The 17,422-nt window shown below is 45.6% G+C and overlaps 1 protein-coding gene across 1 annotated transcript; it reads right to left on the minus strand.

The window, feature by feature from the left end:
- Positions 1-7,012: 7,012 nt before the first annotated feature.
- LOC123061080 (BSD domain-containing protein C22A12.14c) lies at positions 7,013-8,993 on the minus strand. The gene has a single exon (XM_044484000.1). The coding sequence runs from the start codon at positions 8,852-8,854 to the stop codon at positions 7,262-7,264; it is 1,593 nt and encodes a 530-aa protein (XP_044339935.1). The 5' UTR covers positions 8,855-8,993; the 3' UTR covers positions 7,013-7,261.
- Positions 8,994-17,422: the final 8,429 nt, after the last annotated feature.

Genomic DNA, 17,422 nt, shown 5'->3' on the forward strand with positions numbered 1-17,422 from the left:
GACAAAGGGAATTGTATACGGATTGATTGAATCCTCGATGTCGTGGTTCATCCGATGAGATCATCATGGAGCATGTGGGAGCCAACATGGGTATCTAGATCCCGTTGTTGGTTATTGACCGGAGAGTCGTCTCGGTCATGTCTGCATGTCTCCCGAACCCATAGGGTCTACACACTTAAGGTTCGGTGACGCTAGGGTTGTTAGGAAGACTTGTATGTGATTACTGAATGTTGTTCCGAGTCCCGGATGAGATCCCGGACGTCACGAGGAGTTCCGGAATGGTCCGGAGGTAAAGATTTATATATGGGAAGTTGTCATATGGTCGCCGAAAGTTTCGGGGGCATATCGGTATTGTACCGGGGCCACCGGAGGGGTTCCGGGGGTCCACCGAGAGGGTCCACCTCTTCCGGAGGGCCTTATGGGCTGTATGGAGAAGGGAACCAGCCCAAGTGGGCTGGGGCGCCACACCCCCCTAGGGCCCATGTGCCTAGGGTTGGGGGAAACCCTAAAGGGGGGCGCCCCCTTGCTTGGGGGGCAAGCCCCCTCCCCTTGGCCGCCCCCGCCCCCCTCTAGATCTCATCTAGAGGGGGCCAACCCCCTTCCCCTTTCCCCTGTAAATAGAGGGGTGAGGGGAGGGCTGCAGACAATATCCAAGGCGCATCCCCTCCCCTCCCCAACACCTCTCCTCCTCCATAAGAGCTTGGCGAAGCCCTGCCAGAGTACTGCAGCTTCATCACCACCACGCCATCGTGCTGCTGTTGGAGCCCTCTTCCTCAACCTCTCCCTCCTCCTTGCTGGATCAAGGCGCGGGAGACGTCCTCGCTCCGTACGTGTGTTGAACGCGGAGGTGCCGTCCGTTCAGCACTAGGATCTTCGGTGATTTGGATCACGTTGAGTACGACTCCATCAACCCCGTTCTCTTGAACGCTTCCGCTTGTGATCTACAAGGGTATGTAGATGCACTCCTCTCTCCCTCGTTGCTAGATGACTCCATAGATTGATCTTGGTGATGCGTAGAAAATTTTAAAATTCTGCTACGTTCCCCAACATATACCTACTTGATAAAACATAAGTCTGAAACATTTGAAAAGTTCAAAGAATTTCAGAGTGAAGTGGAAAATCATCGTAACAAGAAAATAAAGTTTCTATGATCTGATCATGGAGGAGAATATTTGAGTTACGAGTTTGGTCTTCATTTTAAACAATGCGGAATAGTTTCGCAACTCACGCCAGCTGGAACACCACAGCATAATGGTGTGTCTGAACGTCGTAACCGCACTTTATTAGATATGTTGTGATCTATGATGTCTCTTACTGATTTACCGCTATCATTTTGGGGTTATGCTTTAGAGACGGCTGCATTCACGTTAAATAGGGCACCATCGAAATCTGTTGAGATGACACCTTATGAATTATGGTTTGGCAAGAAACCCATGTTGTCATTTTTTAAAGTTTGGGGCTGTGATTCTTATGTGAAAAAGCTTCAACCTGGTAAGCTCGAACCCAAATCGGAGAAATGTGTCTTCATAGGATACCCAAAAGAGACTGTTGGGTACACCTTCTATCACAGATCCGAAGGCAAGATATTCGTTGCTAAGAATGGATCCTTTCTAGAGAAGGAGTTTCTCTCGAAAGAAATGAGTGGGAGGAAAGTAGAACTTGATGAGGTGATTGTACCTACTCCCTTATTGGAAAGTAGTCCATCACAGCAATCAGTTCCTATGATTCCTACACCAATCAGTGAGGAAGCTAATGATGATGATCATGAAACTTCTAATCAAGTTACTACCGAACCTTGTAGGTCAACCAGAGTAAGATCCGCACCAGAGTGGTACGGTAATCCTGTTCTGGAGGTCATGTTACTTGACCATGACGAACCTACAAACTATGAGGAAGAGATGATGAGCCCAGATTCTGCAAAATGGTTTGAGGCCATGAAATCTGAGATGGGATCCATGTATGAGAACAAAGTATGGACTTTGGTTGACTTGCCCGATGATCGGCAAGCCATAGAGAATAAACGGATCTTCAAGAAGAAGACTGACGCTGACGGTAATGTTAATGTCTACAAAGCTCGACTTGTTGCGAAAGGTTTTCGACAAGTTCAAGGAGTTGACTACGATGAGACCTTCTCACCCGTAGCGATGCTTAAGTCCGTCCGAATCATGTTAGCAATTGACACATTTTATGATTATGGAATTTGGCAAATGGATGTCAAAACTGCATTCCTTAATGGATATCTTAAAGAAGAGTTGTGTATGATGCAACCAGAAGGTTTTGTCGATCCAAAAGGTGCTAACAAAGTGTGTAAGCTCCAGTGATCCATTTATGGACTGGTGCAAGCATCTCGGAGTTGGAATATACGCTCTGATAGTGCGATCAAAGCATATGGTTTTATACAGACTTTTGGAGAAGCCTGTATTTACAAGAAAGTGAGTGGGAGCTCTGTAGCATTTCTGATATTATATGTGGATGACATATTGTTGATCGGAAATGATACTGAATTTCTAAATAGCATAAAAGGATACTTGAATAAGAATTTTTCAATGAAAGACCTCGGAGAAGCTGCTTGTATATTGGGCATCAAGATCTATAAAGATAGATCAAGACGCTTAATTGGAATTTCACAAAGCACATACCTTGATAAAGTTTTGAAGAAATTCAAAATGGATCAAGCAAAGAAAGGGTTCTTACCTGTGTTACAAGGTGTGAAGTTGAGTCAGACTCAATGCCCGACCACTACAAAAGATAGAGAGAAAATGAAAGTCATTCCCTATGCTTCAGCCATAGGTTCTATCATGTATGCAATGATGTGTACCAGACCTGATGTGTGCCTTGCGGTACCAAAGTAATCCAGGAGTGGATCACTGGACAGCGGTCAAGAACATCCTGATATACCTGAAAAGGACTAAGGATATGTTTCTCGTTTATGGAGGTGACAAGGAGCTCGTCGGAAACGGCTATGTCGATGCAAGATTTGACACTGATCCGGATGACTCTAAGTCACAAACCGGATACATATTTTTATTGAATGGTGGAGCTGTCAGTTGGTGCAGTTCTAAGCAAAGCGTCGTGGCGGGATCTACGTGTGAAGCGGAATACATAGCTGCTTCAGAAGCAGCAAATGAAGGAGTCTGGATGAAGGAGTTCATATCTGATCTAGGTGTCATACCTAGTGCATCGGGTCCAATGAAAATCTTTTGTGACAATACTGGTGCAATTGCCTTGGCAAAGGAATCCAGATTTCACAAGAGAACCAAGCACATCAAGAGACGCTTCAATTTCATCTGTGATCAAGTCAAGGAGTGAGACATGGAGATTTGCAAGATACATACGGATCTGAATGTTGTAGACCCGTTGACTAAGCCTCTCTCACGAGCAAAACATGATCAGCACCTAGACTCCATGGGTGTTAGGACCATTACTGTGTAATCTAGATTATTGACTCTAGTGTAAGTGGGAGACTGAAGGAAATATGCCCTAGAGGCAATAATAAAGTTGTTGTTTATATTTCCTTATATCATGATAAATGTTTATTATTCATGATATAATTGTATTAACCGGAAACTTAGTACATGTGTGAATACATAGACAAACAGAGTGTCACTAGTATGCCTCTACTTGACTAGCTCGTTAATTAAAGATGGTTAAGTTTCCTAACCATAGACATGAGTTGTCATTTGATAAACGGGATCACATCATTAGAGAATGATGTGATCGACTTGACCCATCCGTTAGCTTAGCATTGTGATCGTTTAGTTTATTGCTATTGCTTTCTTCATGACTTATACATGCTCCTATGACTATGATATTACACAACTTCCGAATACCGTAGGAACACTTAGTGTGCTATCAAACGTCACAACATAACTGGGTGACTATAAAGATGCTCTACAAGTGTCTCCAATGGTGTTTGTTGAGTTGGCATAGATCGAGATTAGGATTTGTCACTCCGTGTATCGAGAGGTATCTCTGGGCCCTCTCGGTAATGCACATCACTATAAGTCTTGCAAGCAATGTGATTAATGAGTTAGTTGCGGGATGCTGCATTAGTTAGTTGCGGGATGTTGCATTACGGAACGAGTAAAGAGACTTGTCGGTAACGAGATTGAACTAGGTATTGATATACCGACGATCGAATCTCGGGCAAGTAACATACCGATGACAAAGGGAACAACGTATGTTGTTATGCGGTTTGACCGATAAAGATCTTCGTAGAATATGTAGGAACCAATATGAGCATCCAGGTTCCCATGTTGGTTATTGACCGGAGATGAGTCTCGGTCATGTCTACATAGTTCTCAAACCCGTAGGGTCCGCACGCTTAACGTTCGATGACGATCGGTATTACGAGTTTATGTGTTTTGATGTACCACAGATAGTTCGGAGTCCCGGATGTGATCACGGACATGACGAGGAGTCTCGAAATGGTCGAGACATAAAGATTGATACATTGGACGATGTTATTCGGACACTGGATGAGTTCCGGGGTCACAGGATAAATATCGGAGTGCCGGGGGTTATCGGAAAGCCCGGGGGGACTAATGGGCCAACATGAGCCTTGTGTGAGAGAGAGGAGAGGGTCCTAGGGCTGGCCGCGCCCCCCTTGAGGAGTCCGAATTGGACTAGGAGAGGGCGGCGCCCCCTCCCTTTCCTTCTCCCTCTCTCCCTCTCCTTCCTTCCCTCTCTCTTCCCTTGTTGGAAACCTACTAGGAATAGGATTCCTATTCCTAGTAGGAATCCTACTTGAGGCACGCCCCATGAGGGCTGACTGGCCTTGCCCCTTGCTCCTTTATATACGGGGCAGGGGGCACCGTAGAAAACACAAGTTGACAGTTGTCTTAGCATGTGCGGTGCCCCCCTCCACAAATTTCCACCTCGGTCATATCGTTATAGTGCTTAGGCGAAGCCCTGCGTCGGTAACTTCATCATCACCGTCATCATGTCGTCGTGCTGACGAAACTCTCCCTCGGCCTCAACTGGATCAAGAGTACGAGGGACGTCACCGAGCTGAACGTGTGCAGATAGCGGAGGTGCCGTGTGTTCGGTACTTGATCGGTTGGATCACGAAGACGTTCGAGTACATCAACCGCGTTACTTAACGCTTCCGCTTTCGGTCTACGAGTGTACGTAGACACACTCTCCCCTCTCGTTGCTATGCATCTCCTAGATAGATCTTGCGTGATCGTAGGAAATTTTTTGAAATACCGCGTTCCCCAACACAGCCTATCGGCACAGACGCGCCTAGCTTGCTCTAGGGCACACCATCGATCATGTTGTGCTGCGAGCTGCAGCCTTTCGACGCCGATATGCCTATCTTGATCCGCAGCGCTGAAGTGACGTGCATTAAGTGTCTGCTCAACCCTTACGATGACGAGCAGCACCGCGCCGTCCATCTTTTTCTTTGCTATACGTAAAGTTCCTATGGATTTTGGACTAACATTTTAGTCTCTATCTGTGCTTCTTATTACTTAAAAAGTACGTAAGGTTCAATCTTTCCTCAAAATTTATCCCCATCACCTCTTTGCCCATCCTCCCACCTCTCACCGATTTTCAGGGTTTTTCACCTTCTTCTGATTTAAACGGATCAATCATCGGTAACCCAATAACTCAGATCAATATGTAATAGAACAATAAATTCATGGTCGGTAAATAAACTGTTTTTAATAATAAAATCCGATACCGGTCAGACATGGTTGATAACCCAATAAATAGCAATAAATCCCTTGATTCGTAAGAAAATAAATATCAATCATTCTCTTATTTTTGATAAACTAATAAAGCAGATCAATCACGGACATATAATTATTCTATCAGTTTAAGAAATGATAGAAATATATGTTTTATAACCAAAACATAATCTTATTTTGTGTATTTGTTTTTTTCTAACAGACGTGCATGCTCATACGTGCACATACATACTCACCCCTATGAACGCACACACGCATACCCTACCGTACGAGCACTTTCGAGAGACTGAGCCGACACATTATCTTGAAATTGACGGAGTCACCACGAATGTCTTGTAGTCGACAGGAACGTCTCCTCCCTACTGAACGCTCATCGCTGAAATGGATGGAATAAATCCAGAAAAATACAAGCACCAATGTCTAAGTCTAGAATTTGAACTCTCCTCCTAATCATCCAAACACAGGTTTTGCATCAAGATTTGTTCAGTATGATCCTCTTATTTTGTGTAAGGGGAGCTAAGTGTGTTGTTCCGTGAAGCTCGAAGTTTGTGCTTTGCACACTTTGATCGTTTGTATTCCGCCGTAGGACGTGTAATTCGGTAGCGCATGCTTTAGCGCAGTTTGGTTTCCATGCAGCTTTGCCCGCCACAGTTTGGACGGAGCATCTGCCGGACTTTGTATCGAGTTTGGTTGCTAGCGACGTTGCCGCACCAGTTTAGTTTGGTTGCTAGCTACGTTGCCGCACCAGTTGGTTAATGGAATATTTTTCCAGTAAAAAAAAAAGGTGACCACAAACTGAAAATAGAGATACAATCTCACAGCGAACCAATATTACTACCTATACTGAAACTGGATACAATTTCATCGTTGCATCAACAGTAAGGAAGAACGACGATCGTATCACAGCAATTCCAAAGACAAATTGAAGAGATGGAAACAAACATAATGACCTACAGATATGACGACGTCAGTGAAAATGTAGTCTTTATGAAACCAAATTTTCTAATAGCCTTCAAGCACTGCAAATGTGAGACAGGAGTGCAGAACAACCTATGAACTCCAGTCAAGTTACCTTCAGTAAGCAACAGCTGAATACTCCCTCCGTAAATTAATATAAGAGCGTTTAGATTACTACATTAGTTATCTAAACGTTCTTATATTAGTTTACAGAGGGAGTATATAGCAACCACCTATATCAAAAGTATGCTTGGTAAACCGGTCGCAACATGTGCATAATGCAAATGATCTAATGTATCACATTCAATCAGAAAGCTGGTAATGATTCAACTAGAAATAAGTGGACACTAACCGCAAACAAGCTATTAACCATAACAGAAGAACACTACCATTCTGTTAAGTTCTTACAGTGGGGGTAATCAAAATACAGCCCCGTTGAATTTGAATTGCCAGTGTACCATCACAATATTCACATTGTAAGACAGAACTCCAAGAGAATTTTTATGAACACCACCAGGATCCAATTTGAGAACAAACAGGTTTAAACTATGGAAACATCTTTAACTTGAGGCTTTTTAGAGCACTCAGTTTAGGTGCGCTATTTTTCCTTTCTCTTACTCATCAACATCCCAACTTAGGTCTTCATCGTCTTCCACAGAGTTCAACCGTTTTCTGATATCCTCCACTTTGCTACTAGGGCTTGACCGTGGACTCCCCGCTTTCTTCTCATCTTGATCACCAACATCCTCAATCTCCTCCCAGCTAAGATCTTCCTCCTGCACTGATGGTCGAGACACCAGTGATAAATCACTCTCCTTACATGAGTCGCCAGCTTCAGTCTTCTCTTCCTGCCCAGTGCCATTGCTTGACTTTGGTGTCGATGCCTCACCGCTGGATTCACCATTATCGTCCTTTGGCGCTACCAAAATCATCTCCTTATCTTCCGCTGCGTATTTTTCATTCACTGCTACTTCTTGTTTTCCCTCAACCTGTGCTTCATGGCTAACAGACTCACCGATTTGCTCCTCTTTCTTATCTGGTATTGTGACAGTGCCTTGTTTGTGATCACCTTGAATATCATCCTCGTCATCAACCTCCCAGCTGAGTTCTTCCTCGTCTTCCTTCGACATGGCCCTGCTTACGAGTTTGGTGCGGACATCCTCTGCTTGCCTGAGCTTGTCCACCGCAAAGAAATACCTGCACCAGAACATGTCATAGGCTACCACCGAAGGCACAAGCCTCTCCACGAAGCTCTCCAACCCAGGACTCTCCCTGAGCACGCCTTCAATCTCATCTTTTCTCTCTTCGACGCTGAATGCCTCCTGCCACCTGCTGAACCCCTCGGCATCCTCAGGCTCCTCGGTGAATGTGGTAGGATCGGCACGCAGCGCCAGAACCTGTGCCTCGAAACGAGTGTACTTCTTGGATGGAAGGGACGAACGCCAGGAGGCTCCGGAGGCGGACTCAGAGAGTTGGGATGAGCCGTCGCCGGTCGCATCTTCGCCATCAGCGTCGACAGATCGGAGCGCCTCGTTGGCATGGGAAAGAAGTCCAGCAGCGGCAGCCCCAAGGTCATCGACAGCCTGTCCGACGGACTCGAGCCTGTCGGAAGCGACGGACGCACCGGCCTCGAGCGCGCCAGGGAGCGCCGCCGCAGCTCGCGCAGCGGCTGCACGAAGGGCCGTGGTCTCGACGCGGAGGCCAGACCCGAGGTCCTGGAGGTCGCGGCGGTAGCCCTCGAGCACCGACTCCGACCGCGACGAGAACGTCTTCATCAATCCTCCGAAGCTCCACCCGCCGCCGGAAACACCCTCCTCCCCCGCCTCCTCCTCCGGAGCCTCGGCTTCTTGCTCGTCGTCCTCATCCTCCGAGGCTTCCTGCTCGTCCCGCGGAGGCAAGTCCTCCGCGAGCGTCTTGATCAGCCCAGCGAAACTCCATCCGCCGCCGGAGCCACCCCCTTCCTCTCCCTGCACTTCATCCGCTGCCGCCATGCCGCCTTGCCCGCCCTCATCCTGCTCTTCCCTCTGCCCCTCAATCTCCTCGGCGAGTGTCTTCATCAGCCCACCGAAGCTCCACCCGCCACCAGAATCGCCGCCCCCGTCCCTCTCCGCTGCTTGCTCGCCCTCCCGCTCCTCCTCCTCGCCCTCCTCTTCCTCGTGCTCGCCGGCGGCGGCGGCGGAGAACACAGAGTTGAAGAAATTATCCATGAGAGCGCGTGGGGACTAGGGTTCGGATTTGGATCTGGACTCTCGAGGCTGGAGGGGGTGGCGTCAGGAGATAGATCGCCTTGCCGTCGGCGAGCGTTCCTTTTTTCCCCTTTTTCTTTTCTCGCTACCATGTGATATGATCATAGCGTTTGGCTCTTACTATGACCTATAGGCCCTGGTGTGATGGGGCCCTTACATCAGTGAGGGTGTAAGAGTTCCGTAAGCGATCACTAGTACTAGTAGGACACACTTCGGCTCGGTGCGATTAGGGCCAGGTGGGACTGGTGGAGCTCTGCCTGCCTAACGGGTCCGGATCCACGGAAGTTTGGTAAGTGTGCGTAAGATCTACTCCACCCGTCTCATGATATAAGAGCGTTTTTACACTGTAGTCGGTAAATAATTCAATACGATCAATTGGCCGAGCATTGGGTCGGTCGCTTGTGCATTCGTCACGCGCTGCAGAATCCATCAACTTCAAGGCACCACGCGTTTTTGCAGCCCCACACATAGCCCTCTTCCCCTCAATCACTATCTTCTTTCTTTCCCTCGTCTTTTCTTCTTTCCACCCCGCTTGCGCGCTCGTCGCCATGGCCTTCTCCTCCTTCTCCCCCACCGCACAGACATGCCGCAGAGCTCTAGGCCGTGCACGGATGCTGCGACTAGCAATGCATCATCGCTGGGAACCACATGTCTGTGTGTTGCATTTCTGTGGCCATGGCTTGCAAGCTCTTGGTCACGGGCGGAGACCACAAGGTTCGCGAGCTGCAACCACTGCGACGCATGTTGCCACCGACGATTCTTTTTGCTGGAACCAGTGGCGCCAATTGCTGGAACCGGCTATGCAATTTGTCGGAACACGAAGTCGACGGCGTGTGGCCGCAATGTTGTTTTGCTGCAACAAGCGATGCAATTTGCTTGAAACGGCGGTTGCCACTGCTAGGATTGGCGACGACCACGACGGTGATAGGGGTGATGTAGCCAGCAACATAAATGCTAGAAACATGGTGCCATTTTGCTAGAACCGGTGATGTCATTTACTACAACCGGCGACGCAAATGTTGCGACCTGCATGGCGAGCTACAATTAGCGGCGACGATGTTTTCTGATGTAACCATGCATCTTCGTTTGCTATGACCAACAATGAAAATCACTACCACGATGGCGGCCATGTTTTTTGCGACTAACAAAGGTGTGTTCCTAAGTGGCGACGAGAGAAGACGAATGTGGGCGGCCGAGGACGAGCACAGGCGGCATGGGGTGCCCAGCAAGCACGGGGCAACCAAGGGTGAGCGTGAGGTGGCTGGCGAGCGCGGAGATCATTCTTTTTTCATGCGCATGTGTGGGAAGAGGGAAGATGGCAGCGACGACCTAGTATGCGTCTATCTGTGTCGTTGACGCACTTGCAATCTGGTGCTCGGCAGGCGACCGGACGAAAGTTGAGCCGGCTGGCCGACGCCTAGCATCGTCCATTGTTTTGTGTCTCCTTACATATGTGACTGAATTGGACCTGGCTGAGTGAATACAGGATAAAAACATTTGTGCACATAGTTTGTTTGCCTACATCCTCCCCAGCCTAGCTAAGAAGAAACATACGCATGGTATTTGGTTGTAGGCATGTTCTAGGCACATGCAGGGTGCATGGTGTTTTGCAAGGCATGTGGTTTGGTAACCTCTTGTTGAAGTGGTGGGTTACTAGCACACTTACAGGCTCAACATAGATAAACAGGCATAGCAAAAACCCATATACCAGAGTCTTATGCACACTCAAAGGCAGTTAAACAACAAGCAATGACGTAAAAATCTAAAACATCATATGCAAAAGTCTTAACGGTGCAGAGATAACTTCATAGACATCCATGGCAAAGGCCCCCTTGTGCCTCTTGCACTTGGCCACCACCTCAACGCCGTCGACATTGAAGACGATCACCTTCGGGGTGTTGGGAGTCGTCGGCTTGAAGGTGACGAGGTACCTGATCCTAATTTGGTGAACAACGGCAAAGGAGGCGCTACCCTTATCAAGGGTGAGCTTGTCGTTGATCATACGGACCATCACCCTCTAGGTGCAGCCGGTGTTCGTCCTCAACATGAATTCCTCTGGGACGGTGGTCAAGTGCTTGGTGAACTCAAGGGGCATCGGCAGTGAAAGTACATCTAATCCCATGGGTGGTTTGGTAATTTATGTCAACATACATATAATTGAACTAATACCTATTCAAAGAATATTTCAGGAAAGTTCATTTTAGATACAACTTGGGAGGTGAAATTGGACCCCTCAAAATGTTATGGACAAGTGTTGGTTCATGCCTCAAGACTCTCCATTTTATATTTAAGTGATCGAAGATCACATCGAGTCTATAGGTATGCCGATACTATTAAAAGGGGATGAGGTTGAGAAGACGAGTTCATTGCTCAAGTGCTTAGAGATCAAGCTCCAATAACCTTAGACACACTCATAATTTCCCAATATATCAAATACAAAGTGTTACTCGGACTCACTGAACCATTTCTATCAGGGTCACCGAGCCAAACAGATATAGTCGTTGTCCCAAACCCTAGTTGTATCGGTCCCAACGAGATGTCCATTTGGACTCACTGAGGCAAATATGTCAACCTTCTATAAGACGTTCAGAATTTATGATTGGTTTCAGTTGGTGACACTGAAGTGTGCAAAAGTGCTTAGGTCATCACATCTCAGAGCCACGGATCAGTTTCACCTGATGTGACTGAACAATCTAAAGTTGAAGCCTCTTGTACATACCAGTCTGACTAGATAAACTAGTTGGTCTCACGGGTGTGTTCGAAAGGGTGTGTAACGATCTAATTTTTGTGTTGTGTATATATACCCCCCCCCCCCACCACCACCAGCTCCAACATTGTCTAGCGAAGCAAAACCACCCATAACCATATTTTTGAGAGAGAGCTCCACTTTCTTGTGCCGATTTCAAAGAGGATTCCACTCCAACCATTTATCTTTGATTTCTAGTCACCTCATTGCTTTACACCCAAATTCTCTCCTACCAAAGCCAAAAATGTGTGAGAGGGTTTCAGTGTTGAGGAGGTTATCTTTCGAAGCACAAGAGCAAGGTGTTCATCATCAACAACACCGTCTATTAACTCTTGGAGGGAGGTGCCTACTAGATTGGCTAGGTGTGCTTGTAAATCTTCAACTGTCGTGAACAAGCCAAGAAGTTTGTGAGGGCTTGGAGATCGCCTACTTCACGAAGATCTAGCCAAGTGAGACTAGTCCTTCATGGGCGTAAGTCGCGGTGGGATATTCAAGGTTGCTTCTTCATAGACCCTTCATGGGTGCGAGCCCTTTGTGGACTCGATTCCTTCGTAGAATATCGCAACCTAGATCTTCGTGATCTTAGCTCATCTATAGATCAAAGCCTCCATCTATGTGGACGTGCGATATCACCACCTATTGGAACCTATTGGGGAACGTAGTAATTTCAAAAAAACTCCTACGCACACGCAAGATCATGGTGATGCATAGCAACGAGAGGGAACAGTATCGTCCACGTACCCTCGTAGACCGGAAGCGGAAGCATTATGAGAACGCGGTTGATGTAGTCGAACGTCTTCACGATCCGGCCGATCCAAGTACCGAACGCATGACACCTCTGAGTTCAGCACACGTTCAGGTTGATGACATCCCACGAACTCCGATCCAGCGGAGCTTCACGGAAGAGTTCCGTCAGCACGACAGCGTGATGACGGTGATGATGTTGCTACCATTGCAGGGCTTCGCCTAAGCACCGCTACGATATGATCGAGGTGGATTATGATGGAGGGGGGGCACCGCACAAGGCTAAGGGATCAATGATCAACTTGTGTGTCCTAGGGTGCCCCCTGACCCTGTATATAAAGGAGCAAGGGGGGAGGCTGGCCGGCCCCTGTAGGGCGCGCCAGGAGGAGGAGTCCTCCTCCTAGTAGGACTAGGACTCCCCTTTCCTACTCCTACTAGGAGGAGGAAAGGAAGGGGGGAGAGGAGAAGGAAGGAGAGGGAGGACAATGGGGAAAGGGCGGCCGACCCCCTAGTCCAATTCGGTTTGGGATAGGGGGGCGCCCTACCTCCTCACTTCCACCACTTGGCCCATGAGGCCCATTACTTCTTCCTCGTATTCCTGTAACTCCCCGGTACTCCGAAAAATACCCGAATCACTCGGAACCTTTCCGATGTCCGAATATAGTCGTCCAATATATCGATCTTTACGTCTCAACCATTTCGAGACTCCTCGTCATGTCTCCGATCTCACCCAGGACTCTGGACGACCTTCAGTACATCAAATCACATAAACTCATAATACCGATCGTCACCGAACGTTAAGCGTGCGGACCCTACAGGTTCGAGAAATATGTAGACATGACCAAGACACATCTCCGGTCAATAACCAATAGCGAAACTGGATGTTCATATTGGCTCCTACATATTCTATGAAGATCTTTATCGGTCAAACCGCATAACAACATACGTTGTTCCCTTTGTCACCGGTATGTTACTTGCCCGAGATTCGATCATCGGTATCTCAATACCTAGTTCAATCTCATTACCGGCAAGTCTCTTTACTCGTTTCCGTAATGCATCACCCCGCAACTAACTCATTAGTTGCATTGCTTGCAAGGCTTATAGTGATGTGCACTACCGAGAGGGCCCAGAGATACCTCTCCGACAATCGGAGTGACAAATCCTAATCTCGATCTATGCCAACTCAACAAGTACCATCGGAGACACCTGTAGATCACCTTTATAATCACCCAGTTACGTTGTGACGTTTGGTAGCACACAAAGTGTTTCTCCGGTATTCAGGAGTTGCATAATCACATAGTCTGAGGAACATGTATAAGTCATGAAGAAAGCAGTACCAACAAACTAAACGATCATCGTGCTAAGCTAACGGAATGGGTCAAGTCAATCACATCATTCTCTAATGATGTGATCCCGTTAATCAAATGACAACTCATGTCTATGGCTAGGAAACTTAACCATCTTTGATTCAATGAGCTAGTCAAGTAGAGGCATACTAGTGACACTCTGTTTGTCTATGTATTCACACATGTACTAAGTTTCCAGTTAATACAATTCTAGCATGAATAATAAACATTTATCATGATATAAGGAAATAAATAATAACTTTTATTGCCTCTAGGGCATATTTCCTTCAGTCTCCCACTTGCACTAGAGTCAATAATCTAGTTCACATCTTTATGTGATTTGTTCACATCTCCATGTGACTAATACCCAAAGGGTTTACTAGAGTCAATAATCTAGTTCACATAGCTATGTGATTAACACCCAAAGAGTGATCATGTTTTGCTTGTGAGAGAAATTTAGTCAACGGGTCTGCAACATTTAGATCCATATGTATTTCGCAAATTTCTATGTCTACAATGCTCTGCACGGAGCTACTCTAGCTAATTACTCCCACTTTCAATATGTATCCAGATCGAGACTTAGAGTCATCTAGATCGACGTAAAAAGCTTGCATCGACGTAACTCTTTACGACGAACTCTTTTATCACCTCCATAACCGTGAAATATTTCCTTAGTCCTCTAAGGATAATTTTGACCGCTGTCCAGTGATCTACTCCTAGATCACTATTGTACTCCCTTGCTAGAAAGATGCTAAGGTATACAATAGGATTGGTAGACAGCATAGCATAGTTTATAGAACCTATGACTAAGGCATAGGGAATGACTTTTCATTCTCTTTCTATTTTCTGTTGTGGTCGGGTTTTGAGTCTTTACTCAACTTCACACCTTGCAACACAGGCAAGAACTACTTCTTTGACTGTTCCATTTTGAACTACTTCAAAATCTTGTCAAGGTATGTACTCATTGAAAAAACTTATCAAGCGTCTTGATCTATCTCTATAGATCTTGATGCTCAATGTGTAAGCAGCTTCATCGAGGTCTTTCTTTGAAAAACTCTTTTAAGACACTCCTTTATGCTTTCTAGAAAAATCTACATTATTTCCGATCAATAATATGTCATTCACATATACTTATCAGAAATGTTGTAGTGCTCCCACTCACTTTCTTGTAAATACAGGCTTCACCGCAAGTCTGTATAAAACCATATGCTTTGATCACTTTATCAAAGCATATATTCCAACTCCGAGATGCTTGCACCAGTCCATAGATGGATCGCTGGAGCTTGCTCACTTTGTTAGCACCTTTGGGATCGACAAAACCTTCTGGTTGCATCATATACAACTCTTCTTTTAAGAAATCCATGAAGGAATACAATTTTGACATCCATTTTCCAGATTTCAAAAAATGCGGCAACTGCTAACATGATTCGGACAGACTTTTAAGCATCGATACGAGTGAGAAAATCGCATCGTAGTCAACACCTTGAAACTTGTCGAAAACATTTTGCGACAATTCGAGCTTTGTAGATAGTAACACTACTATCAGCGTCCGTCTTCCTCTTGAAGATCCATTTATTCTTAATGACTCACCGATCATCGGGCAAGTCAATCAAAGTCCATACTTTGTTCTCCTACATGGATCCCATCTCAAATTTCATGGCCTCAAGCCATTTTGTGGAATCTGGGCTCATCATCGCTTCCTCATAGTTCGTAGGTTCGTCATGGTCAAGTAACATGCCATCCAGAATAGGATTACCGTACCACTCTGGTGCGGATCTCACTCTGGTTGACATACGAGGTTCGGTAGTAACTTGATGTGAAGTTACATGATCATCATCATTAGCTTCCTCACTAATTGGTGTAGGAGTCACAGGAACAGATTTCTGTGATGAACTACTTTCCAATAAGGGAGCAGGTACAGTTACCTCATCAAGTTCTACTTTCCTCCCACTCACTTCTTTCGAGAGAAACTCCTTCTCTAGAAAGGATCCATTCTTAGCAACGAATGTCTTGCCTTCAGATCTGTGATAGAAGGTGTACCCAACTGTCTCCTTTGGGTATCCTATGAAGACACATTTCTCCTATTTGGGTTTGAGCTTATCAGGATGAAACTTTTTCACATAAGCATCGCAACCCCAAACTTTAAGAAACGACAACTTTGGTTTCTTGCCAAACCACAGTTCATATGGCGTCATCTCAACGGATTTAGATGGTGCCCTATTTAACGTGAATGCAGCTGTCTCTAATGCATAACCCCAAAATGATAGTGGTAAATCCGTAAGAGACATCATAGATTGCACCATATCTAATAAAGTACGGTTACGATGTTCGGACACACCATTACAATGTGGTGTTCCAGGTGGCGTGAGTTGCGAAACTATTCTGCATTGTTTCAAATGAAGACCAAACTCATAACTCAAATATTCTCCTCCACGATCAGATCGCAGAAACTTTATTTTCTTGTTACAATGATTTTCCACTTCACTCTGAAATTATTTGAACTTTTCAAATGTTTCAGATTTATGTTTCATCAAGAAGATATACCCATATCTTACTCAAATCATCTGTCAAGGTCAGAACATAACGATACTTGCCGCGAGCCTCAACACTCATCGGACTGCATACATCAGCATGTATTATTTCCAATAAGTATGTTGCTCGCTCCATTGTTCCGTAGAACGGAGTCTTAGTCATCTTGCCCATGAGGCATGGTTCGCAAGCATCAACTGATTCATAATCAAGTGATTCCAAAAGCCCATCAGCATGGATTTTCTTCATGCGCTTTACACCAATATGACCTAAACGGTAGTGCCACGAATAAGTTGCACTATCATTATTAACTTTGCATCTTTTGGCTTCAATATTATGAATATGTGTATCACTACGATCGAGATTCAATAAACCATTCACCTTGGGTGTATGACCATTGAAGGTTTTATTCATGTAAATAGAACAACAATTATTCTCTGACTTTAAATGAATAACCGTTTTGCAATAAACATGATCAAATCATATTCATGCTTAACGCAAACACCAAATAACATTTATTTAGGTTCAACACTAATCCCAAAAGTATAGGGAGTGTGCGGTGATGATCATATAAATCTTGGAACCACTTCCAACACACATCGTCACTTCACCCTTAACTAGTCTCTATTCATTCTGCAACTCCCGTTTCGAGTTACTAATATCAGCAACTGAACTAGTATCGGACACTGAGGGGTTGCTATAAACACTAGTAAAGTACACATCAATAACATGTATATCAAATATACCTTTGTTCACTTTGCCATCCTTCTTATCCGCCAAATACTTGGGGCAGTTCTGCTTCTAGTGACCAGTCCCTTTGAAGTAGAAGCACTTAGTCTCAGGCTTAGGTCTAGACTTGGGCTTCTTCACTTGAGAAGCAACTTGCTTGACGTTCTTCTTGAAGTTACCCTTCTTCCCTTTGCCCTTTTCTTGAAACTAGTGGTCTTGTCAACCATCAACACTTGATGCTTTTCTTGATTTCTACCTTCGTCGATTTCAGCATCACGAAGAGCTTGGGAATCATTTCTGTTATCCCTTGAATATTATAGTTTATCACGAAGTTCCAGTAACTTGGTGATAGTGACTAGAGAACTCTGTCAATCACTATCTTATCTGGAAGATTAACTCCCACTTGATTCAAGTGATTGTAGTACTCAGACATTT

This window comes from Triticum aestivum, chromosome 3A (assembly GCF_018294505.1).
Source record: "Triticum aestivum cultivar Chinese Spring chromosome 3A, IWGSC CS RefSeq v2.1, whole genome shotgun sequence".
Lineage (NCBI taxonomy): Eukaryota > Viridiplantae > Streptophyta > Magnoliopsida > Poales > Poaceae > Triticum > Triticum aestivum.

What these genes read in the sequence shown, in the direction of transcription:
- LOC123061080 (XM_044484000.1), bottom strand. Translation starts at nt 8,854, where the DNA reads ATGGATAATTTCTTCAACTCTGTGTTCTCCGCCGCCGCCGCCGGCGAG.